This window comes from Falco punctatus (assembly GCF_963210335.1).
Source record: "Falco punctatus genome assembly, chromosome: 10".
NCBI classification, from domain to species: domain Eukaryota; kingdom Metazoa; phylum Chordata; class Aves; order Falconiformes; family Falconidae; genus Falco; species Falco punctatus.
In genome coordinates, this window is record NC_137590.1 from 2,837,268 (window position 1) to 2,861,146 (window position 23,879).

The window sequence follows — 23,879 nt, forward strand, 5'->3', positions numbered from 1 at the left end:
AAACCAGGTGAGGAGGCAGCCCTGAAGCCTAAATTCAAGAGAGAGGCAGCTGCAGAGCATCTACCCTTTTGGGTCCCATCCAAACCTGTTTCCATGGCAAAGGCACAAGCATGGTACATACTATCGGAATAATCAGTGATGAGGTGACGTCTCATTATGCCTATATTTCCTGTTATTTTACCGGAGTTACATGTGGATTCATAGGTGATTCATGGGGTTCATGACCTTCTCAGATACTACATTACTGGGGACACTGTGGGCGGCTGCTATAATTAGTGACTAATTTCTTGAATTCAGTAGCAAAAGCATGACATCACCCTGCCAAACCAGGTCCCAGCCAGCCATGCACAGACCACAGTGGTCTACAGGCTGGCCAGAGGAAAAGATGCATCTTCCACATTCCCCGACTAGTGCCCCTGGTTTGCAGCATGGCTGTAGAAACGTGATGAGAGGGCACTGTAGGACCCCTGAAAGACCCATGTCCAGACACATGACAGCTTTTCCAAGCTCTACTCCCGTCACAGCCGGAGCTGTCCTGTCCTAACGCACAGCACACAGTGACGATGACCTATGGCCAGCATCACTCATAAAAAGCCAGCCCCTGGAGCCCCGGGACAGAGAAACCCCTGTGTCTGCAACGGCAGAAAAAAAAGGATGCAGAGTTGAAGGCAAAAAAAAAAAAAAAAAAAAAAAGGAGTTTGAGGGAGACTGCTGAGGGCTGGGGTTTATTTGATGTTTTCAGCATCACCAGCAGAATAGGATTTGGAAGCCCAGAATTTGGGTCTGACCTCATCCCCAGATGGCTAATGAAGACAATCCAGACTGACAGTAGCAGAGAAAAGATTTGGAGAAATCTGGTTAAATGTCCCAGGACAATAGTAATTACTGTCTCATGAAGCATAGTCAAAACTCCCTGTTGGCCAAGCTAGATGAGGGCCCTGCAGAGAGCTCTTGGCCTTCCTCTGGTACTGACCATAAGCCAGGGCATGACCACATGGGTCATCCTCAGAAGCTTTAAAGGGACTCAGATTCAAAAAAAAATTCTGAGGGCTTCAAGCCCTACCCTCCACCACCTCCCTGGAGCTACCTGGCACAAGTGGTGCCTTCCACATAGCGAAACATGGTGTGGGGTCTTCTGGGGAGGACTCAGCAGCTCTCTATCTCAACCATGCCGTTACAAGACCAGTTTCCCCTGCCCAAGTTCTGGCCCAACAGTTTATCCTCACATCAACAGCACAAAGCTGCACAGATGGAGGATTTCAAGGGGAAATTATTTAGATAAGAGATTATCAGGTATACTTCGATGTCAGCCAAGCTTATGGGCTTAATGCAGAATGATGAATCACCCATCCAAATACATATTATTTTCCCCGGAGGCACTGTCCTGTGAAATTTATTTCCCTCTGAAGGGCCTTGTAAATCATTTGTAACAAATAATCCACAGTATTGCCAGCCCCACGTGTTGTAAAATCCAGAGTCATGTGTCAGAAGATTGGCCTAAAACTCATGAGATCTTTCCTTCCCAGCAGTTTCAGGCATAGACCTTTCTCTGCTTTCTGACCCTTTCTTGTTCACTCACCCATTTTTCAAACTTTCCTCTCCACTCCCCACTCCTGGCTGTGTGTTATATATATTTTAAAAGGAAGCTGGCGTTCCCCCGAGATCTCTTGACTCCCACGCCTGGAGAGCAGCATGCTGCCTATTCACGTCTCCTGTTCTCAGGGTGCTGGAGAACACAGTTTGCCCAAACGCATTTGCCATGCAAACCCAGACATCAGGTCACCCCCACCAGCAGTGCTCAGCACGGAGCTGCAGGTTGGATCTGACGTCGCTTGTCCCCACTGGGGGACCTAGCGAGGGTGCCCATGCTCTCTGGCATCTCTCCATCACTTTTTTTTTTCCTATCAGCAGTGGATTTGTTGGGGTTTATCCAGGACAGCCCATGATGCCTCTTTGGTTTATGTCATCTTTTGAGGCTCTGTGGGGTGATTTTGGCAATGACTCTCATTTTCCACTGCAGGGAACAGATGCAGAGAGTCTCAGCCCAAGTGTGACTGAAGCCAGGGCACAAACCCCCAGCTTCATTGCTGGGGGTCATGTATATCCATGGCCTGGGGACAGTCCTGACTCACTGTTTCTCTCCCACCCCCTGCACTGCTCCCTGCCACCCCAAGCTTGGTGGTCCCCTCTCTTTCTGCTTCCCCCAGCTTAATTTCTGGGCAGCCCTTCTTGGTGCCCTTTCCAGCCACCCTTCACAGCAGAGGCATCTTCAGTCCCACCTGGGAGACAACCACAAATGAAATCTGATGGCCAGATTAGACTGAACTGGCAGCTGCCACAAGCACCCAGCACCCTCCCATGCAGCAGATACTTTGGCCACCTCCATGGCCAGCCCATGCTTTAGGGGGACCAACATCTCTCCTTGAAACAAGGCTGATGGAGGAGATGCTCATCAGCAGCTCTCTCCAGAGCAAGACAAGCTGAAGCAATGGTTGTGACAGGTGTCACAAGAAGTGGCTGACAGCAGGACCAGGGCTCCTCACAACCAGCCTCAGGGCCCAAGGGCTCAGGAGCTTTCTGAAACTCTGGAGATCATGGGTGTTGCGACAGCAGATTTTCACCTTTCCAGTGGACATTACCAGAGAATAATTTGTGCCGACCAAAGGCTGCAGCAATGTGCTGCCCCTATCTGATCATCTCCCGCGATAGGTGCAAAGCCCTATCTGATCCAGCAGTTATTGAAAACTCAGCTGAGTGTGACTGGGATCATTTTTCAGTTTTCATGTTGCTCTTTAACCACGGTGAAAATTAAAGAGCCAACTGTGGAACAGGAGAAAGCTCCGTACTTTCACTATGACACTTTCTGGTAAGAGATATTTATTAATGTTCATTTCTTCTTAAAGGAAACAAACCAAACCCAATCCCTTATCTCCCTCTCGGTGTTTAAGTTATGAGTAACACAGGAAGCTATTAGGCCATGAGACAGCAAATACACCCTGCTCGGGAGCCTGTGGGTGTAGGAGATACGGCGATAAAACCAAGATAGATCAAATCACTCCCATTTACCTAGAGCTTTCTGCAACTCTTGAAATGATGTAGGGATCTAAAGATGCTTTGTCTTTTTTTTTATGAGAAAAGCAGCTGTGATTTAGCAGTTTAATCACCTTTGTCACAAAGAAATGCAAAACAAAGCCCATCACCAGGATATATTTTTTTCAAAGCCGTGTTTTGTTTCCCATCAGTAAGAAACGATTTTAACTTCTAACGGTGAGCTGAGATAGACACGTACTAAATAAATCCATTGCTTATACAGTGCCTGGGTGTAGATCAGCTCTCCGAAACTGCTGTCCCACTAAAGGCTTAGTAATGGTGTTCATAGTCAAAACCTGCTGCCTTCGGGTGCTCAACAGGTCTTCATAGGCAGATGGCTGACTGGAGGGTGATCTGGGATTAGCCACATAACGAAGATCTGCCTTAGCACCAGGCAGGATTTGGCTCACAGGGTTTTGCCCTATGGCGACTTCTGAATGACATTGTCCAGCCTGCAGGACCCGAGCCCCCCCTGGCTCTTGCACTTGCAAGGGCTGCAGACAGCCCATGCTCCGGCAGTTTGAATTCCCTCCCACGCCCTGGACTTGCAAACTCCTCACTGCTCTACTCACAGGCACTGGGGTGCAACGAGATGAGTTTCTTAAGAAGAAAATGCAATGATGTAATTATTTCCTTTGTCTTTATAATCATGGCCATGTGATTTATTAGAAGGGCTGGAAACTTCACAGACCTCTGCCAGGGAAGCTGTGGGTCTCACCAGACAACGCTGGCACTGCTCCTACCCCAACCAGAGCTCCCTTAGGCGAGCAATTTCTCAGTTGCCCAGCTCCAGCCCCAGCTTCTCACAAGCTTCAGGGCCTTTGTCTTTGACCCTTTCCCATGGCTTCCCCTCTAGTGAGCAATGGGGGGTTCATTGGTGGACTCTGGCTGGGCTGGTCAGCAGTCCCCACATCACTAAGGCAGAAGCACCACATGGTCCTTCCTGCACCAGCAGCCCAGCCAGCTTTTGCCAGGAGCCATGCAGGTACAGCATCCCCGCATCCTGCGCTGGCTCCACATCTCTCCCTGCCCCTGAGGTGAGGATGGGAAGGCTGCTGAAAAACACAGGCAGGAGCCAGGGAGCTCTCCCTGGTATTGCAAGTCTGAGGAAAGTGCTTCAAAACCTTTCTTATACCTATCAAACACCTCTTTCAATGATGGCACAGCGATCTGGTTGTGGTTACCAATGGAAACCCATGGAAACCCATGGGAAATCCCACCCTTTGGTACCAGCGTGGCAGAATGAACATCCCTGCCCCTTGGCAGCCATCCCATCACGCCCCGTGTCTACTGAGGGGCACAGTACAAGCATAAGGTTTGTTCATGGGCCGGCAGTGTCTGTGGCCGAGGGGACCCTTGCCCTGCCCTCCGCCTACCATGGACCACAGAGCCTCCTGCCCCAGCCCGCGTATCGGCATGGGGGACAGAGCAGGGCAGATGCCTCGGCATGCCCAAGCAACCCAACTCACCTTTTGCTCATGGAAACAGCGAGGGGCTCTGGCCAGCCCTTCCAGGTGTGCCTCCAGGTGCTAACAGGTCAATGGTACCCAAACACCCCTGTCCTCCCAGGACCAGAGCTCTCACATGCCATAGCAAAGCTTGGACATGAGCCCCAAGGGCAGGTTTCTGCAGCTATGAAGGGCTTATGGACACATTTCAGCTCAAGTCCACGTGAACAAAGAAGTGCTTCGCTGCAGACTAAGCACCCCTTTCTTCTTCCCTAACTCCTTCTCTCCTCTTCTGATGGTAGTGTTTCCCACAGCCCCACCAACTAGATGTACCTCACTAGCTAATTCTACTTGCTCATACACCCCATTTAGGCAGGAAAACAAGTCCAGTTGATTGTACAGTCAAAAATGAAGCTCAGCTCTGCAGCAGGTCATGGCATCAGCCCCTGCCATGCCATCCTCCAGAGACGGTTGGTGGCACAGCTGTCCACAGCATCAAACTGAGGTTGGAGAAGCCTGACAGCAGCCACGCTCTAATGGGGGAAACATGCAAAATCAGGGCTTTCTATTTTAGTAAGACCAGGCCAGGTGGAGCCAAATAAAAATGTCCTAATTACTCTATTTTGGAGTATTTGGCAACATTGTTCTATTTTGGAAAGTGCAGATTTGTCAAAACTGGACTTTTTCCCTGCACTGTGCTAGATTTTCTGAAATTTGGCTTGAAAAAGGGCTTCTCTGGTCTGGGAAGAACAGCTGGTTAAAATTAGAGATGAAACAAAATCACCAGTGCTTAGGGGCTCTCCGTAAGGAGGCTGATGACCAAGTTTATGCTGGCTGCTCCAGTAAACGAGCATTTACCCCCTCCAGTTATTCCAACAGAGAGCTGTGGATGGAGAGAGTGGGAGACTCACCGCAGTGTGGGTTAGACAGGAGCGAGTCTCCCAGGGGATGTGGGGAAAGACCATACCAGGAGCATCTGCTCCCAGGTGGGTCTGGAAGGAGGCAGGAGACAACACAAGTGCAAAGGCAAGAGCCACCCTGGCTACTGGCTGTGCCGAGGGCTGGAAGGGGTAAGTCTCACTTCTCATGAGAAATGTCAGAAAGGCACGTTTCCACCGCAGCCCATAGCGGGAACGTGTTTGTAATCGCAACCAGTGCTGCAGAGCGGAGTAACCACTCCTCACCCACCTCCTGCGGTGCGCGGCATGGAGCACAAGCACCTCTGATCTCTATCGCTGCACCGCTTCGCTTCCCAATGCCACACTGCAATGACAGCAGTTATGAGATGAGCTGGCCAGTTCACTGTCATGGAATCCATGGCAGCTCTGGTGGTGGCACAGCTAGACAGCCACGGGGAGCTCCCGGGGCAAGCCAGGCAGTTCAGGTGACACCAGCAGCCCCCAAAAAGTCATGACTCCAGTCCCCTTGGTGTGGCCAGCCCCATGGGACATGGCAAGACCCCAGGCTGGGCTGCTGCACCACTTGGCTGGCACTCCCTGCCTGCAACGCTGCCCCACATCTGCCCCAGAAAGTCACAGCTGGCAGGCAGGCAGTGCAGGTAGCACGGGCACTCACATCAATGATGCTTGGGTGTCAGCCCCACCACAAGCAAATTTGTCCAAAATGTTGAGAAAACCAAGTGCTGCACACGGCAGTGCGTGGAGAAGGATATGATGTACCCTGAATTTCCACTAGTTTGGCCAAGCACCAGTGGACCCCAAGAGATTTTCTTTGTTTCCTAAAATCTTAGCCTGAAGCCATGCAGTTCAGTTAAAAATCTCAGCTGTCAGTAGAAAAAATGTTTCTAACGAGGGTAGCAAGAGGAAGTTTGAAAATGTCTTTGACCCTCTAAGGCTCTGCAACAAGAAGGCAAACAGGTGGAGCTCACAAGTTTTAAAACCTCATAATTTTGCAGCCCATATCTTGATGGCAGGGTCCTGCTGAGACCTCAAGCCTAATACAGGGATCATTTATCATGTGCTGTAGGGAACATTGAGAACTCTTGCAGAAGACAGTTTGAGCTTCCCGTGACTGTAGGTTAAAAGACCCCTCCTTAATCTGCAAAAGAAATCTCTCAGACTGTTCTTCATTGGATTGTTTTCTGTTTTCAGAGACCAGGGGAAATTTTCAGAATTTCATAAAGGTCATATTTTCCCCTTCCAGCTATGAAAACAGCTCTTTCACCTGTATACATGTATACAAATTCAGAAAGTGTGTGTTGGTATAAGGTATTACCCGCAAAGACTTGTTAGATTAAAATCTGGATAAGTTTAGTCATCTGAATTTTAACTACATTTCACTTGGTTCACTACATTTTTTGAGTGAACGATACAAGATGTTCTCCTTAAAACATCCAAGCATGGTTCAGTGAAGTCCTAACCCATTTCTAATGTTAAGCTTCACAGAGTTTTGTTACAGCACAAAAAAGACAAGAAAGGGGAAAAGACAGGAAACAAGCCCAAACAACTCAGTCTCATAATGAGCAAAATTCAGCTCAGATCTGTTGGCAGAATCCTATCAAGCATGGTCCCAAAACTGCAGGGTGTTTTTGTGGTAGGGTGGTACCTTGTCATTATTTGCTTGTTGGTACTCATCCCATATTTGAGAAATCACAACTGAAAACTTGAGATGCACAAACCACAGCACTCATGTTTGATGCTGAAAAGCAGATGTGACACAGCCCAAAATGGGGACTTATGAAGGCAACAACTGGTAAGTTATAAATGCATTGCACCCTCAAAATGCTGCAGGAAGAGTGCAAGGGAAGGTCCTGGGCACCCAATGACCCTGGCATCCTCTATGCACTCTGAGCTGCAGATAACCGTGCCATGACAGCCGAATGGCTGGGGTGTGCCCTTTACCACTGCTGGTTTCTTCTTTGTACACCAGTAAACAAAATGGTTGGGTTCGCCGAGAACAAGAAGCTCAGAGGGAGGTGGTGGTTCTGTCCTCTGTTCAATCACTCTGAGTGGACATCACCCTCTGGAGCACAGGACACCTCCTGCCATCCTGACATCAACGAGAACCTGCTTCTGTTTTGGCAGAGCTGGAAGGTCGTTGCAGGGAGGTCTGCACTGCCAGCCCCTCATCTTCACACCTGGAAGCCTGTCCATTGCCACTGTGTCACCTCACTGCCTCAAAGGAGCTTCACAGCTGGAGCAGTGAAGAGTGCCTCGATACATGCATTTTGTCTGACATGAAAGCAGAGCCAGCACTTGCCTTTGAAGCTCTCTAGCAGGCTCTAAAATATATGAATAGAGGAGAAATATGTATCATCATCAAATAAGAAATGAAGGTGCCCTCCAGCCCATTGACATCTGGGGACTCAGCAGCAGAACTGCCATGAAAACAGTGCTCTCCTGGCACAGATGCTATCTGACCACTCATATAAATGTTTTAAAAAAAAGACACACAGATTTCTCCAAAAATACTTTCCATCTTGGCAGCTATGTCAGCTGCCTGACATCTGCAGCGCTGTGGTCATTTGCCTGCCTACAGCCAGCAGCAGAAGTTTTTTCCCTGAGAGAAGAAGAGACCAAGAGCATCACAAGGGCCCAGCAAAAGCAGCAGCTCTCCCAGGGGCTCCCATGGTCCCAGGAGCTACCCTGGGGGGCTGGCAGCAGAGGGACACAGGGAGCGATGGGGCCGTTGTCTGAGTCCAGTTTGGACAGCAAAGTGTTCTCCCAAGTGCTGCTATAGGAACTCCAGTGAGAAACTCGATGCCCTCTCTTGACAGAAAGGAGCAGCAGAACAGACGAGAAGCTGAGGAATGAAAGAAGACATGAAGCTTTGGGAACCCGGAGAGGTGGGTTACTGGGGACCTGGTGGGACAACCCCATCACCTAAGAGGTCCAGAGCAGCAGCAGGCAGAAAGGCACAGCATCCCTTCCTTGCCAGACATGGATAAACATCTGTGATGCTGCCATGGTGGCAGGGCTGTGTCTCACAGCACTGTCCAGAGAGGCAGGAGCTCTGGGGACACAGACCAGGGTCTCAGGGGTACAAAACTACCTTTGAAAGGGTTCTGGTTGACCGCAGGGGGAGCAGGTGGTTAGCCACCAAACCCTGCTCTGCAAAGTCACTGCCAGTGAAAACATGCTTGATTTTTATCAATAATCCCAAACTAACAACTGGAAACTGAAAGTTTGTTTTTAAAGCAAAGTTTTTATTCTTTCAGTTCTCCACAAACCACCAAAAGTTTGCCAGAGAGGTTTCTACGCAAATACCTTTGCCAGTACCTCGCTTTCTGGCTGGCATCTGTCCAGGCTGCTGCGTTCTGGGCTGGTCCTCCCCATTCAAACCTGTCCTTGCCCACAGCTTTGTCAGGCAGCACAAGGGGACATCAAAATATCCCTATTGTCCTGCTGGGAGCTGCACAGCTGAGCCCTTAGGAAAGTCCTTCAGGTGACGGCCTGAGGATGTGGATGCAGCACCCAGATGCTGCAGCGTGCTGGGATGTGGGATGCTACTCCTTGCCAGCTCGCTGCCACCCCCAGTCCACCCCCGCCCCCCTGGGGCTCTCCTTTAGTCCCTGGGGGTGTATGGCAGCACCCTCTGGCTGGCACGGCACAGCGCTGTCCCACACCAAGCCTGGGAGAGCAGGCAGCCACAGCCTTCCCCTACCGGGGACCTTCCAGCAAGTTTTGGGCACGGCATTTCTTTCCTCCTTAAAGACCCATTCCTCGGATCTGTGGGTCTCCAAGAATCTCGGCTCGCTTATAAACACATTGCAATCCCTGAGCCTGAGCTGCATTCGGCTGTATTTAGTTGCCCAAATCATCACTCCCCTTGCAGGGAGGAGTGAGCTGTGGCCAGCCCCTGGGTCTCACGCGGATTCTGCCAGGACCAGGCACTGGAGCTCTTCAGGTGGCTCTGGCTCCTGTGCAGAGCTCCTGTGAGCCAGCCCCACTGAGCTGGCTTCCCCACAGAAGGCGTCACTGAAACCAGTGACTAAACCCTACAGACCCCAGCAGGAACGGGGCTTCCTTCTGCTCTGGCTTCCCACCGCAGACCATCCCCTTCCCAAGCACCGCAGGGGTTGTCTCTGCTGATGACTGTTTACAGAGATCGATTGTGCCATTTTCATGGTAATTTCTGTGTCACAAAATCAGCAATTACCAAATATCAAAGTAGTTTTCAGACAGCAATATCTTTCAGGGTTTGCCGAATTATTACTCCAAGCAGGTTGAAACAACACTACCAGGGAGGAGCTTACTATTTACCCCTGTCAAAAAATATGTCTAGGGACAGAAGGTAGCCATTGAGGTTGCACCTGCCTGCCTTCATATATGTCAGATAGATGACGTACTTTGTGTACCATCAATAAACCTAGGTTGAAAGCAAAAATAAAAAGGCAAAAGGGAGATGAATGCTGGAGAGAAGTGACTTCTCCAGATCTGTTCTGGTGCATCTCGGTGCGGTTCATGCCACACCGCAGAAAGGTGTCAGCCGGGAGCCTCTGCCACTCGGACTCCTGTGCAAGCCCCAGCCTGAGCCCGGGCTGTCCCGGTGTGGCTGCTGGTCGTGTCCCCCTTCCTCCTCTGTCCCCCCACAAAACCTCCAGACAAAATCTCCTTTTCCCAAATAGCAGGAAATCCCCACAGCAGCTCCAAACGCGTGTGCCCCTGCTCCCGCAGCCCCTTTGGCAGTGGTCACCCACGCAGGGGTACGCACTCCTGCACACAGTCCTTGTCTCCTGCTTTGAAAAACAAACTCGCCTCTGTTCTGACCTTTACCTAACAGATCTTTGTTCAGTGACAAGTTTCAGTGAATTTATTGTACACCGTCATAAACTAGAGAATAAAATGTCTCTGCCATCTCTCATCTCTCTGTGTTTCCAGAGAGCCACAGGAGGGTTTTCTCACTGCTGCTCTCCAGCTGTAAACTCAGCCCTTCTCACCCCATTTGCCATGCGAATGTGAAAGGTGGAGGATTCTCCCCAACACACAATTTTTTTGAACTTTGAGGTCAAAATCCTGGCTGTGCTGGAGCTGATAATCAAATTTCCCACCTTTTTCCCACCATGCCTAAGGCTGAATAACCCTTCTAGTCCCATTTTTTTTTTTTTTGAATCTTTGCAAGCCCACCAAGAAAAATGAAAGATGCAGAAGGCAGTGCCTCTTCAGACACCCCCGAGCCTCATGGCGTAAGGGGCTGCAGCAGACAGACCCACACCTCTCCCCTGCCTGCACCCAGAGGCCGCATACTTGTCTTTTGGCCGTTGGGGACATATGAATTTATGTAAAAGGGAAACGCTGCCTGACTCCTGTCTGCCTGCCTGTATTCTAGAGATACCAATTATCTCAACACCTCTAAATATTCCCTGTAAAAAAATATCAAAGCCACAATCCCTATGGGAAAATCCTAGCTTGGATAAAGAAAATGAAACCTCATCCACACAAGCATGGCAGCTCTGGACTCCATCAATGTAATGCAATGGGTGCCGTAAATCCCCATAATAAAAACCAAGACATGTTGATGCTAACTTGGTTTTATTTTTGCTTTCTCGTTTGTCAAAATCCCAACAGCAAGCCAGACTTGCAGGAAATACTCAAATTCTATATAAAGACACAATTCTTTGTGAACACAGTGCAAACAGCTTCTACAGGATCCTGTTTGGAAGAGACCTGTTTGAAACCGGACCCCTTGCTGCATTTATTCCCTGGTCACTGGGTACCTACAGTTTCTGCAGCTATGTTAGTTAAGTTAGTGAAAGAAAAATCAAGAAGTTTAAAGAGAACCAGCTGAAGCCAGGGAAGCTGCACAGTGGCATGATGCCACATCTGTTGTTTCTGCTTGCTGAATGCTGCCTCTTCTCATACTCCCTGCCTGGGACAGCAGGGCTGTGCAGCACTGGGACACCTCGCCAGTCACACCCAGGCAGCTGGGAGTCCAGCTCTTTCTTTTTTTAAATTGCAGTGTGGCTTAAAATCACGGCACCAAAAGGAAAGCCAGAAATCAGGAAGCCCATCAGTTTTCTGTGTCTTTTGGCTGTGTTTCTTTTCTCTTTTATTATGTTAGTCAGGTGCTAAACAAATAAAATCAATTCTGAACTTATAAAAAGCAATTGGAAATGTCTAGTCTTTTATAGTGAAATCTCAAGTGAAGCAACCCACAGCACTTGGAGAAAAATCAATCATCGTTTCCATCCTGCTATGCGTGCTACTAAAATTAAGAATTGATGTTAGGCTGCAAAGGAAAATTATTTCAAGAGAACCACCGTAGCAACAGTTTTCAGTGTTCATAAAAGTCCTGTTTACGGTTCTTCTCATAACAGACAAACTCCCACATTCCACCATGAATTATAAATATTAATGGATAATCCTGATTTACATACAGTTTCCATCTTAATGGGCATCAAAATTGCAAACTGGGCAACAGCACCACTTATGGTAATAGCAAGCAGTAAACAAAGTCCTCAGCCTAAAGATGTCATAAACCGAAGTGTTAAATGCCCCTGTAATTACAGCCTCTCCCACATCCAAATGAAACTTCATATTACTTTGCCAGTGGCCTTTTCATAAAGACTGAAAGCCTGACATGCTGAAGTGAGGCATCTGAAGAAGCACTTATCTCTGATGCGGCCTAAATATTTTAGTAACGTGCTCTGCGGAAGCACCACTCCCCACATCTTCTTTGATTTATTGCATCAAAGCCTATGTTATTCGTATGATAGTATGTGCACACCACATTAATATTCTTCTAATATATACCACAGCCACACTGAAAACCACCCTTTCCCCCAAATAATTTTCATCTCACAAGCTGTATTTGTATTTATCAATAAAGGCGCAGGTGATTGCCACACCACCACCTGGAAGCTGCTGTTTATCCTACACGCCGAGGCCATGCAGCACCAGCAGCCCGCACTGTCTGATGCCCATCTGGCAACGGGAACTGCTCCTGCCCGGCCCTGGACAGCCAGCTTTCTCAGCCCCTCTGCGGTGGTGCTGGCAGTGGCAACAACAAAGTCACCTTGCTTCAGCAGGGCTTACAATAAACCCGCGGCTACATCAGGAGGCAGAGCAGCAAGTTCCTGGGAGGAGACAGCCTCGTCTGCCTCCCAGATCTGCCCCTGGGTGCTCAGCGGCCTAAAGGGCTCTGAGAAATCCTGAGGAGGGTGGTGAGCACTGTACCAAAAGTGGCTTTTTCACAGCCAGCTCAGTTTTGATCGAACTGCCTTTCCCAGCTGCCTCTCTCTTGCCTGTCAGTCCCTGGAGCAGCAATTCAGTCCTATGCACACCATCCCCTGTTCATCCCTTGGTTTGGTCTTTGCTACTCAACATCCTTGCAGGCTGAGAGACAGAAGTCCTTTTGCGATGGACAGCTCAACATCGTTAGTTGTTAGCTACATTATTTTTTTATGAGAAGATTCTACAAACACTTAGTGGGGTGCAGCAACTAATTACCACCCTTCAGTTAGTGCAACTAGTGCCCATGATGTTGCCTCCATGGAGTCTAGCTGCTCCACAGCCGTGGTGGCAGTGCGCTCCCACCTTCCAGGCTCTCCTTCTGCTGCCAGTGGAGAGACACTGTACAGCTCTGCTTCTGTCTTGTCCTGATTTTCTTTCAACTCACATACTGTATCTGTTTCAAAAATACTTCAGTCAACTTTTAGAATTCAGTAACTGACTTTGATAGAGAAATTACTGTTCCAGTATATGGTAAATGACAGTGGTCTAGAACACTGTTAAATTTAAGTCTGGAAAATGAACTTTAATAAAATGCACTCCAGTAATGTACTGTGACAGCTTTTAGTGAAATCAGCTCCAATAGTCTGATTCTCCCAGGAATACAGCCAGATGCATGCGAGCAGCCTTGAGCCATGGAATAAGAAAGCAGACAGCTTTATGATAAATGGCCCCAGAAACCTAAATTACAGCTGCAGCAAATGAACAATATGCCGAAATTACTCAGTGGCTTTTTGTTGCTGCCACAGAGCAGAGCTGTGGGCAGCCGCGCTGGTACACAAGTGTGCACTGACACCTAGTGGGACAGCCCCAGGCGAGGAGTCTTGGGGTAAAGTGGGTTTGTTTTATTAAAGAACATCAACAGCCAGCCCTCCCTGCTGCTAAATGCCAGCCCGAGATGACAACGGGTTGAATTATTTGTGCCCCTTCCTCTCCTGCAAGCAAGCTAGTTTAGTCTTGATTTCTATGTGCTGCACCTTTGCCAGGCAAAGGACTGGTTTATCACTTCGTGTTTCTGCTCTCCATGCCAGGATCCATCTCATTCCTCCTCACCCGTGGGCACACATGGGGGAGAAAGAGAAGGATTTACTGTGGCTCAAAGTGTAAAGATGCAGGTGTACAAAGCACCCTGCCAATCGCTCCAATGTTGAAATGCAACCTGCCGGTGCAAGAGCAGGACACCAAAATCTGTGTAATCACCCTGGGAGCAGGGGCTCGGAAATCTTCGCTGACAGGAGCCACAGCACCGGTAGCCCCAGGGGACTCATTCCTTTTGCAGGGAAGCGGGCTGCTGTGATCCCAGCTGCCTCAGAGCCAGTCCTGCTCTGGCGTGGGGGAATATGCCAAGATGTGAAGCCTACTCCTCGTGCAGGAGGGCAACACCACCACAGGCTCCGCACACCAGCTCAGCTGCCGACTCCTCTGCAGCAGGTCTTGATACATCACACAAAACTCCCTGACAGCTGGATTTGAATTAGAGGGAGAAAGAGCACCGGGACAGTTTGTCAGGAGGAAGGCTCACAGGCCAGGAGTCTCCCGGTTGTTTCACAGATATTCTGAGCCTTTTTCCAACCTCACTTCCAGACAGGTATTTCACAGCAGTGCCAGGAACCAGCTCCTCTACCCACACGGGACAAGCACCTTCTAACACACTGATACTATACAGATCTCGGTATTTGTTTTATTTATTTTCAGGTCTGACAGCTACACCTCTAGTGCTGCCAGCTCCCCCAGGGCCTTCTGACCTGCCTAGGAGGTTCATTTCTGCCCCTGGGGACCCCCCCATCGCTGCGACAGGGAGTTACAGCCCCTGGTGAAGTAACGCAGGCACCTCACTCTTCGGTGTGTGGGGTAACTGCGGTTTTATCGCCAGCCCTAGCGGTAAGTTCCTCAACAAGCGCCTCACAGGGCCAAGCAGCGGGAGGACGCCCGCAGCCCGCCACTCGGCTGAGCCCCCCACGGCCCCGAGCGCCCCGGACACAGGCGCCCAGCACGAGGCACTTCCGGCGCGGAGCACGTACGTCAGCCGCCGCTGCCGCTCCCATTGGCTGGCGGCGGTGCGGGGGCGGGCGGCAGCCATGCTGCGCTCGCTCGGCTGCTGGCTGTGTCTGTGGGCGCTGCGGCTCCCGGCACCGCCGGCAGGCACCGGCGCGGCCGCCCGGGAGCTGGACGTCGCTTCCTACCGGTGAGTGTGGGGCCGGGCGGTGGGGCTGAGCCGTGACGTGGGGACCCAGCCGGACCGGGCCTGTGCTTGTGCCTCAGGGAGCGGGTGCGCGCCATGTTCTACCATGCCTACGAGCACTACCTGGAGAGCGCCTTCCCCTACGACGAGCTGCGGCCGCTGACCTGTGACGGGCAGGACACCTGGGGCAGGTAGGGACGGGGCGTCGGGCCCGGGGGCCTCGCTGCGGGGCGCCCCTCACCTCGCTTCTCTCCTCCGCAGCTTCTCCCTGACGCTGATCGACGCCCTGGACACGCTGCTGGTGAGTGCGAGCGGCCGCCCGCCCCCGGCTCGGCCCTGCCCGTGCCCGCAGCCCGGCCCTCCGCCCGCTCAGGGCCGCCGGCAGCCGCCCTCGTACCCGCCCGTTACGCGGTAGCGATGGAAAGTCAGTCAGTAATCGACCACGGAGCTTTTGCGTTTGCCTTGGCTCCAGCCCTGGGAGGCAGGTGCCAGAGCTCCCAGCCCTGGTACCTTCTGACACTGGCAAACGTTTTGAAATGAAGCAGAACTGTCAGTTGCTTTTTTTTAGTTCTATTTGTAATTAATGATTTCACAAAATAGTGAAACAAAACTAGAATTAGTCCTTAACACTGAATTGCACCTTTATTTTCCCATGACCTCTGAGCCTTCTTTGTTGTCCTGCTCTCCGTGCAGATCTTGGGAAATGTGTCTGAGTTTCAGCGAGTGGTCAATGTGCTGCAGGAGGGGGTGGATTTTGACATTGATGTCAATGCATCTGTCTTTGAAACTAACATTCGAGGTGAGGTGGGTTCTTTCTATGGTGTTTATGCTGTACAAAGTCTCTGAACTGTACACAGAGGTAACATGAGTTAGTGAACAGAGTGAATTCGTAATGCAGTGTAACAGGACACGTAAACAAAAAGAAAAATCCCAAATAAGTTTCACTTCCTTTTTGTCTTTGCACATTGCCTTTTTGCTTCACGCCCCAATGCAAACAGAAATATACGTGGCAGTTCCAATATTCTGTTGCCATGTTGTGAGATTTGGAGTAAACATCTTTTCCACTGAAAAAGTACAAATTACATACTGTCTTTTTTTACATACTGTTTTGGAATAGTGATTAATTCTTTGGCTTTAGTGTCATGAAGTGAAACTTGCCTTTTTTGTTCTTTGAAAATCACAAAGGCCTTGGGAATCTTGTACCCAATTGAGTGTCTAACTGCCTTAGTGCCATCCAAGTAAAAGACACTGCCAGGGAACCAAACCGTTAGTTATGCTTTTTTGTTTCTCCTGTCAAATACTGCTGAGCCAATTTTTGCAGTGGTGTCATTTCTCTGTGTTTGTGCTTGTTATGTGACAGTAGACAAGGCTGTGTAAAGGGCTAATAGCTCCCTGCTTCTGTCATTTGCACTGAAACTCTTGGCTCGGACCTAGACGTTTTTTCACCAAGGAATTTAACGAGGTACACTGTATTACTTCACACAAACGTAGTTTTAAGCTGTCTAGAAGAAATGACAGAATTCCTCTCATAGAGTTCGTGTTCATTGTGCTGTTAGCTCTCTGATTGTCTGCAGGGCAGTGCAGGTGTAGTAGGGCAAGTAGGATCTGATGCTTCTAAAATAAGGCAAGAAAGATATCGGCCACCCACTGCAAACAGGCAGGAAGAAACAAATCACTCTTCTTTTGTGGTGTATTGAATTAGGCCATTAAGGATGAATCACCTCAGTTTTCTTCCCCATAAACACTGCCTCTGCATCATTGTAAATACAACCAATACCAAGATTTCATTCCCCTGCCACGTTCTTTAATGGGATTCTTATTGGGCACCTTCCAGTGGTGGGTGGTCTTCTCTCTGCTCACTTGCTATCGAAGAAGGCTGGTGTTGAAGTAGAAGTGGGCTGGCCCTGCTCTGGACCTCTCCTGAGGATGGCAGAGGAAGCAGCTCGCAAACTCCTGCCAGGTGAGAACTTGTCTGGTTTTGTGTTACTGTGCTGTAATTCATGAGGTGACTGGTGTGTTTGAAGACAGCACTGCTTGATGTGTAAACTCGTAAGAGTCCTCCATTCCCTGAGCTCAAAGCAAGTTTAGCATGTGTGGAAAACGTTGTAAAGTGCGTGATGCCAGCTGTATACATGCATGCCAATTGTGTGCGTTTAACAACTCAAGTTGTTGCTTGTTGAGGGAAAATTATTTAATATAAATAACAAAGGGTCTGAAACAGCAGCTTGTAAAAACAAGAAAGTTCAGCCTTATCTTCCCCTGCTGCGGGGATGTGTGCCCAGTACCATGGCACTGTTCTCTTATGTGCTGTGCACCCTGGGCTACCCCTGAGTAATCACAGGTTCAGCATTTGCCCTTTGCTATCCAGTGTGGTTAGTTCCATATTTACTATGCTGCTTGTGCTGTTAAAACAAAGTAGGCATGCAGCCTGCTGCTGTGGGCAAAGTGGAAGAGATCTGCAGTACCTTCCCAGGACTGTGTGTAGCTTGAGGTACCCTCTCTGCCCCTCCCAAAATCACGCTCTACTTCTCGTTATGTTCTTTGCAGTTACTGGAATTGCTCCAGTCCTGCTCCTTGCCTGTGTGCAGTGGAATGTGAGGCACATGTGACAGTGAACACTCACATGAACCAAACCCACTGTGTTTCAGCTTTTCAGACCCCAACTGGGATGCCATATGGAACAGTGAACTTGCTGCATGGAGTAAACCCTGGGGAGACTCCTGTTACCTGTACTGCTGGAATTGGTACATTCATAGTGGAATTTGCTACTTTAAGCCACCTTACTGGTGACCCTGTGTTTGAGGATGTTGCCAGGAAGGCTTTGAAGGCACTGTGGAAAAATCGCTCAGATATTGGGCTGGTGAGTGAAGAATGGACTTTGAATTTGCTGGCCTCCTTTTTATATAGTTTTGTGGATGCAATTCTAAGTGAAAAAAAGCATAAGCAGAGAGGAGAGAGAACTAGATAAATAGCCACAGTGCTAATAACTGGGCTGAAGTCGCGTGTTTGACATTGTTCCTGAGCACCTGCAGCATCCACATCTCTGCTTTAGTGGCGTAACCCAACATTACGCCATTGTTCTGTTCCATAACAGATGTGGTTGGGAGACAAATGCTTCCTACTGGGTATGGCAGTTTTTGTAACAGCAGCTGTAACAGATCAAATAAAAAGTCTGTGTTATGCCTGGTGGGACAATGGCCTACGGAAGAGAATAAGAGTGTGGCGAGTGTACCAAGATACTACCAGTCTCTACAGATTCGGTGTTTCAGGAGTATACAGAGCTAGAAGTGTTATCTCTGTGTTCGCTTTCTCCTGGTCGATGTTTCTTCAGTTAATTTCTACAGCTGCTTTTTGAACCCATTTGAACTCCTAGTGTTGCCTATGTGAAGAGGAACGGATTTGTTCATATGCTGTATGAGAAAAATTTTGTTTTGTTTACTTTGGAATCTGTTTGTTTTTGGTTTATACCCTAATCCCTCTTCAGGAAAGAAACTGAATAGCCTGGTGGTTTTCATCTTTGCTAAGCAAGTCAGGATTGTTTAGTTGATTCTCTCATCAGCTCGGTCTGTTTCTAGGCTGACAAGTCTGAGGTTTGAAGGATCTGTTTAAATATTAGTATGCCAGCTTTCATGCCTTTGACATTGTGGCCTCCATCTCTGTATCTGTACCTTTTCATCCTTCTCTAATCTCTTGTCAGATTGGAATTAGGACCAGACACATCATGTTGAAATTGTGCATTTTTACAGTAGCATAATGGTGCTTTGTTTTCACCAGTGCAACTCTTTTATATTGGAAGCATAAAATCCCAGAGTTATATTTTTTGCCGTTTGTACTTCTCTAATACTGATAAAAGTGTCTTGTAATGGAGAAAATGCTAGTTGGAATGGCCAATGGGAATCTGTGAAATGGATGGTCTGAAAAAAGGTCAAGGGTTTCTTGTGTGGTGGTGGTGGTGTGGGGATTTTTTTTTAATTCTTGTTCAGTAAATAAGCTTTATTTCCACTTCAACTCCCTCTCTCTTCCTCCCTCGCTTCTTCCAGGTTGGTAACCACATTGATGTGATAACTGCCAAGTGGGTGGCCCAAGATGCTGGCATTGGGGCAGGAGTGGACTCCTACTTTGAATACCTTGTTAAAGGAGCCATTCTCCTGCAGGACAAGGAGCTGATGTCCATGTTTCTAGGTGAGCAGGTTTTTTTTCTGTGTGAAGGGGCCCAGGAATGCCTTCTTGACTGCACCTGTAAAAACTTGGCACGTAGGACTATGGAAGGAGATGATGAAGAATGTAATCGGGTACATTCAAGACTGTTCCTGAAGCCTTTGTTGTAATACTTTCGAACAGTCTGTGATAACAAAGAGTTACCAAAGCGAGCATCCTGATAAGTCATTCATTTGACATGGCTGAAGTGAAAAAGGGGCTTCTCTCATTCTTAAAAAAAGATTTTTTTTGTTGGATTACCTACCATCTATGTTTCTTTATAGAATATAACAAAGCTATCAAAAATTACACAAAGTTTGATGACTGGTATCTCTGGGTTCAGATGTACAAAGGAACAGTGTCCATGCCTGTTTTTCAGTCCCTGGAGGCCTACTGGCCAGGCCTACAGGTAAGAGCTGTCATACCAGTAGCATATGGTGATTTTGTTCATCTGTCTTAGGTTGGTCTTTGATATAAAAGTTAGGAATATAACTCTCTGTGCTGGTTTAAAAGTTTATTGCGATCTCTGGTGAAATCTACAGTAGTTTCAGCCTGTAGAAAAGCAGATGTTGACTTTATCTATGGTCTATTAAAAGAAGTCTCCCATTGAGTGTGATGGGAGGGCAGTTTTGTTGTAGCACACTCTACTGATGGTGGTCTCAACATCCAGATGGGAATGTATCCAGATGGGAATGTAAGGAAAAAGAAAATCACACATCTTTTTCCTCCAACCTCATAAATGCTTTTATTTGTGTGAATGCTGTCCCATTGAGAGGTTGCTTTCTCATCAGTCCTTTACGTTTGGTCTGGGACTTTATCCCCACTAAAATAGACTGGATGCTGTGATTGACTAAAAGAAACTGACTGAAGAAATGCAACTTTCTGTTAACATGAAGTTTTGATTTTTAGTTATTTCAGGTGTGTGTAATGTGATCCAACGGAAGAACAGCATCTGTCTCCTCTTCAGTCTTACCTATTCTTAAGGCATCATGCCCAAGTATTAGTTACACCACTCGGACCTGCTTGAACAACCCATTTCTGTCACAATCTCTTGCTTTGACTAGAGTAGTGTTATTGCATCAATTCCTGTGTAGTTTCTTCTCCAGCCAGATGTTGCTTTGATAATTGTTTCCTCTCTCTCAGAGCCTAATTGGGGATGTAGATAATGCCATGCGAACCTTCCTCAACTATTACACTGTCTGGAAGCAGTTTGGTGGGCTGCCTGAGTTGTACAACATTCCCCAGGGCTATACAGTGGACAAGAGAGAAGGATATCCACTCAGGCCGGGTAAGCAGAAGTGAAATAGAAAGGAACATGGACTCCTGCTTTTGCTCTGGTGGTAAGATCACATCAGCAACACCTGCCTTCCAAAAATCATCCCCAGTTTTGCTTTGAATTAATTCCTGCATGCGTTTTACCAGTGATTTCTACAGTCAAAGCTATGTGTTTTGCCTTCTTCTATTCACAAAAGCAGGGCTACCTTTTAAAGGAAGCAATCCATAGTGTTACTATATAAAAGTGGCCTGTTAATGAATTGGGGGCACAGTGTAGGATTTGACATGTTTAAGTGTTAGACTGTCTGATATGGGATGTTTTTAAGTCATGTGAAATGTTGATGTGACTGCTTGTGTCCTTTAGGTTTAGGAATTGAAAGTGAGTATGAATAGACCATTCTAGCTCTGCTGAGTTCCTGAAATAAACTGATTCTAGTTGCACTAGTAAAGCTCAACATAAAAGAGGAGTTATGTGTTGTCTGTGGTACTGCAATGAAATGAGCTGTCTTCTTTTTTTTTCTGATTTTTTTTTTTTTACAACTCTGACCAAAAAAAAAAAAAGAGAATTAACTTTAAAATTTATTATATCATCCAAAAAGACCTGTTTCTTTACTGAGTAAACACAGCACAGTGCATATGTTGTCTATATAGAGTATTGTCTATATAGTGTTTGGTTTTGTAGTGTTCTAGGTACCCATGTTTCAGGGGATTACAGTATTTAAAACCTGGGGTTTGGGTGTTGAATTTCTTGTTTGTAATCCTTTCTAGAAGCATCTTTCTTTTCTTCCTTTGACAATTGGGGTGTGGTTTTTTTCTTGCTTTTTCTCTCTTGCTCCCCTCCCTGAAGGCAGGATGGGTGCATTATTCACTCTTACCTGAGCTGATGCAATCTGGCTAGTGAGTTTTTGTAGCACATCCTTAGTAAAAGTATCTGCACTTTTGAGCCAGAGGAAATACAAAGCAAGTTAGGCTGTTTATCTGATCATCCTACTTTAAAATTTATTCAAGGAGTATCTCATCTTGCCTGTGTCCATGGTTTGGTAATCTTTATGCTTGCAAATGTTTGGGGTTTTTTTGCAGAGCTGATTGAGAGTGCAATGTATCTGTACCGTGCTACAAGAGATCCCACGCTCTTAGAACTGGGAAGAGACGCAGTGGAGTCAATAGAGAAGATCAGCAAGGTGGACTGTGGATTTGCAACTGTAAGTGCTAAATCAACAGCTCGGTTGGCTAAATGGCTGCTAAAAAACATCTTTTAGAAAGTGTTCTCATGAATGATCTTTTGCCATTTAGCCAATTAATCACTTTTGTTGAAACATGACTTTTTTCAGACAAACCCCTTGTGTTTCTCTGTGAAGCTGATCTGGTGACTGCAGGTTATGTTTCTGGTAGTAACTTTCCTTACAGCCTGAACAGTGGGCCAAATTCTGTCATGGGCTGTTGCACCAGAGCCCAGAACATGGGAGAGCATCACAAGCTTCTCCTGCCTCCTGTACCTTGGTAGCTAATAGGTGTTTCACCTCAGCAGGAAGGCTCATATATAGGCTTTGTATCTGCCAGTTGTGTGATTATGCTTTCCCACTATGCCTTGAAAATCCAGCCAAACACAGGAGAAATGCGATGAGTGATTTCTCCAGAATCATTTAATAAAAGATTTCAAACATACTGTCAAGCTCTATTTTACAAGAAACTCCATATAAACATTGGTAATTATGCCTTGTGATTTGAAAAGTGGGTAAAAGCCTTATGATTTTATCTTATTTTTTTTTTAGTGGGGGAAATGATGGGAGGTTTCTCACTTTTAACCTCCTTGCCCAGATAGGAAGTACCTTTCTCTGATAGTTAGTTTCCTGCTCCTTATTATAGGACTATGCTAATTCCAAACATCTGGAACCTTGTTGATGTATTTGCATACAACTGTTTAAAATGGTGAATTGGTGCCTCACTGTCCTGTTAAACTGAAATGAATTGCAAGCTGGTTTTACTTTTCCCACTAAGTTCATAACCTACTGATTTTGATACAACAGTAACCCACTGTATTTCTTCTCCTGTAGATCAAAGACTTGAGAGATCACAGACTGGATAATCGCATGGAATCCTTCTTTTTGGCTGAAACAGTGAAATACTTGTACCTGCTGTTTGACCCAGACAACTTCATTCACAATGATGGATCGGTCTTTGATGTGGTGATTACACCATATGGGGAATGCGTCTTGAATGCTGGAGGATACATCTTCAACACTGAAGCTCATCCTATAGACCCTGCTGCACTGCACTGCTGTAGAAAGCGTAAGGAAGAGCAGTGGGAGGTGGAAGACTTGATGCGGGAATTTTACTCAATGAAGAAAAACAAGAAATTCACTTTAAAGAGAGCTTCGGACCATGGTGAAGGGGAAAGTGCAAAAGACCCTGAAGATGCCTCTTTGGAGAAGGGTGTAGAGAAAAGAAACTCTAGGAAAAGCTCACACTCCCTTCTGAGTTGCCCCAGTCAATCTTTTAACTCTAAGCTTGCAGTACTGGGACAGGTCTTCCTAGATAACACCTGACTCTCTTCATCATGGCTTTAAATTATTGAACTTAATTCAGACTCTAGGAATATATTTTTATAGTTTCATAATGGAAAGTGTCATACCTCACAATGTGAATTGTATTATGAAGTGAAACAGCTTCCTATTAAATTCTGCTACTGCTTGTTCATAAACTGTGATTCAGATATCAGCTGTTAATGCTGTCAAGTTGTTAGTCTCAGACCAATTGGTTGCTTCAAAAGGAAACAGGTGTTCAGAAAAAGAAAAAGTCTACAGGTTAGAGGTATCTTGTTTATTTCATTGTGAGTTTGTTTTGAAGTTTTACAGGCTTATGCAGAGTCCACAGCTTGCTTTGTTCTATAAAAATGAGCCTGAATGGTTCCCTGTCATAAGGGGAAGAGCAGGGATTACTAGCTGTAACTTCACTTCTGAGCCTAAGTCTTCTCTGTGATGTGCTCCACCTGGTATCTTTGGCCTCTTTATGAGCTGTCCCTGGGAGATTGATGACCAGTCAAGAAAACCTGTTGATTTTGAGGTGGAGGCTCAGATTTGTAGGTCTAGCATGTCTGTTGAATGTGAAGGATGGCATGGGGGAGCAGAGCACTTGCAACATAGAAAAACACTCAGTTCCTCTGTATGTAGAATCGGTGTGGGTCAGTACCACCTGCCTGGAACGCATTCACTAAAGATCCAGGTAATGTCATCTGCAAACTGAGGTGGAGCGTGAACTAGCAAAGATTCAGTTTACTCTGCAGTAGAGCTAGCTTCTTACAGAATCTAACGTGCTTTTCCTATGAAGTTTTCCCATTTCCTTCCTTTTTCAAACTTCCCTTTGTGCCTCACTTGTGTAACTGCATCAGCCACCTCAGTCAGTGCAGTTGGCCTCCGGGTGGACCAGCTGAGCTGTATGTGTAGCATGCATAAGGGTAGGATGGGAGGGGACTTGTTTCAGACTGAAGTGCAACTCTCC

At 47.3% G+C, this 23,879-nt stretch overlaps 1 protein-coding gene across 1 annotated transcript; it reads left to right on the forward strand.

Annotated features, from left to right (window-relative positions):
- Positions 1–14,761: 14,761 nt before the first annotated feature.
- On the forward strand, positions 14,762–23,088 carry LOC308070214 (ER degradation-enhancing alpha-mannosidase-like protein 2). Its single transcript, XM_080403783.1, has 11 exons — positions 14,762–14,912; positions 14,990–15,100; positions 15,171–15,210; positions 15,603–15,708; positions 16,744–16,869; positions 17,558–17,769; positions 18,950–19,091; positions 19,391–19,515; positions 20,250–20,394; positions 21,462–21,583; positions 22,436–23,088. The coding sequence occupies exons 1-11, from the start codon at positions 14,806–14,808 to the stop codon at positions 22,925–22,927; spliced, it is 1,728 nt and encodes a 575-aa protein (XP_080259909.1). The 5' UTR covers positions 14,762–14,805; the 3' UTR covers positions 22,928–23,088.
- The last annotated feature ends 791 nt before the right edge of the window (positions 23,089–23,879 follow it).

Coding starts and splice junctions, on each gene's coding strand:
- LOC308070214 (XM_080403783.1), top strand. CDS start 14,806: ATGCTGCGCTCGCTCGGCTGCTGGCTGTGTCTGTGGGCGCTGCGGCTC. Junction 16,870..17,557: donor AGCTCGCAAACTCCTGCCAG/GTGAGAACTTGT, acceptor ACTGTGTTTCAG/CTTTTCAGACCCCAACTGGG. Junction 20,395..21,461: donor AGGATATCCACTCAGGCCGG/GTAAGCAGAAGT, acceptor GTTTTTTTGCAG/AGCTGATTGAGAGTGCAATG.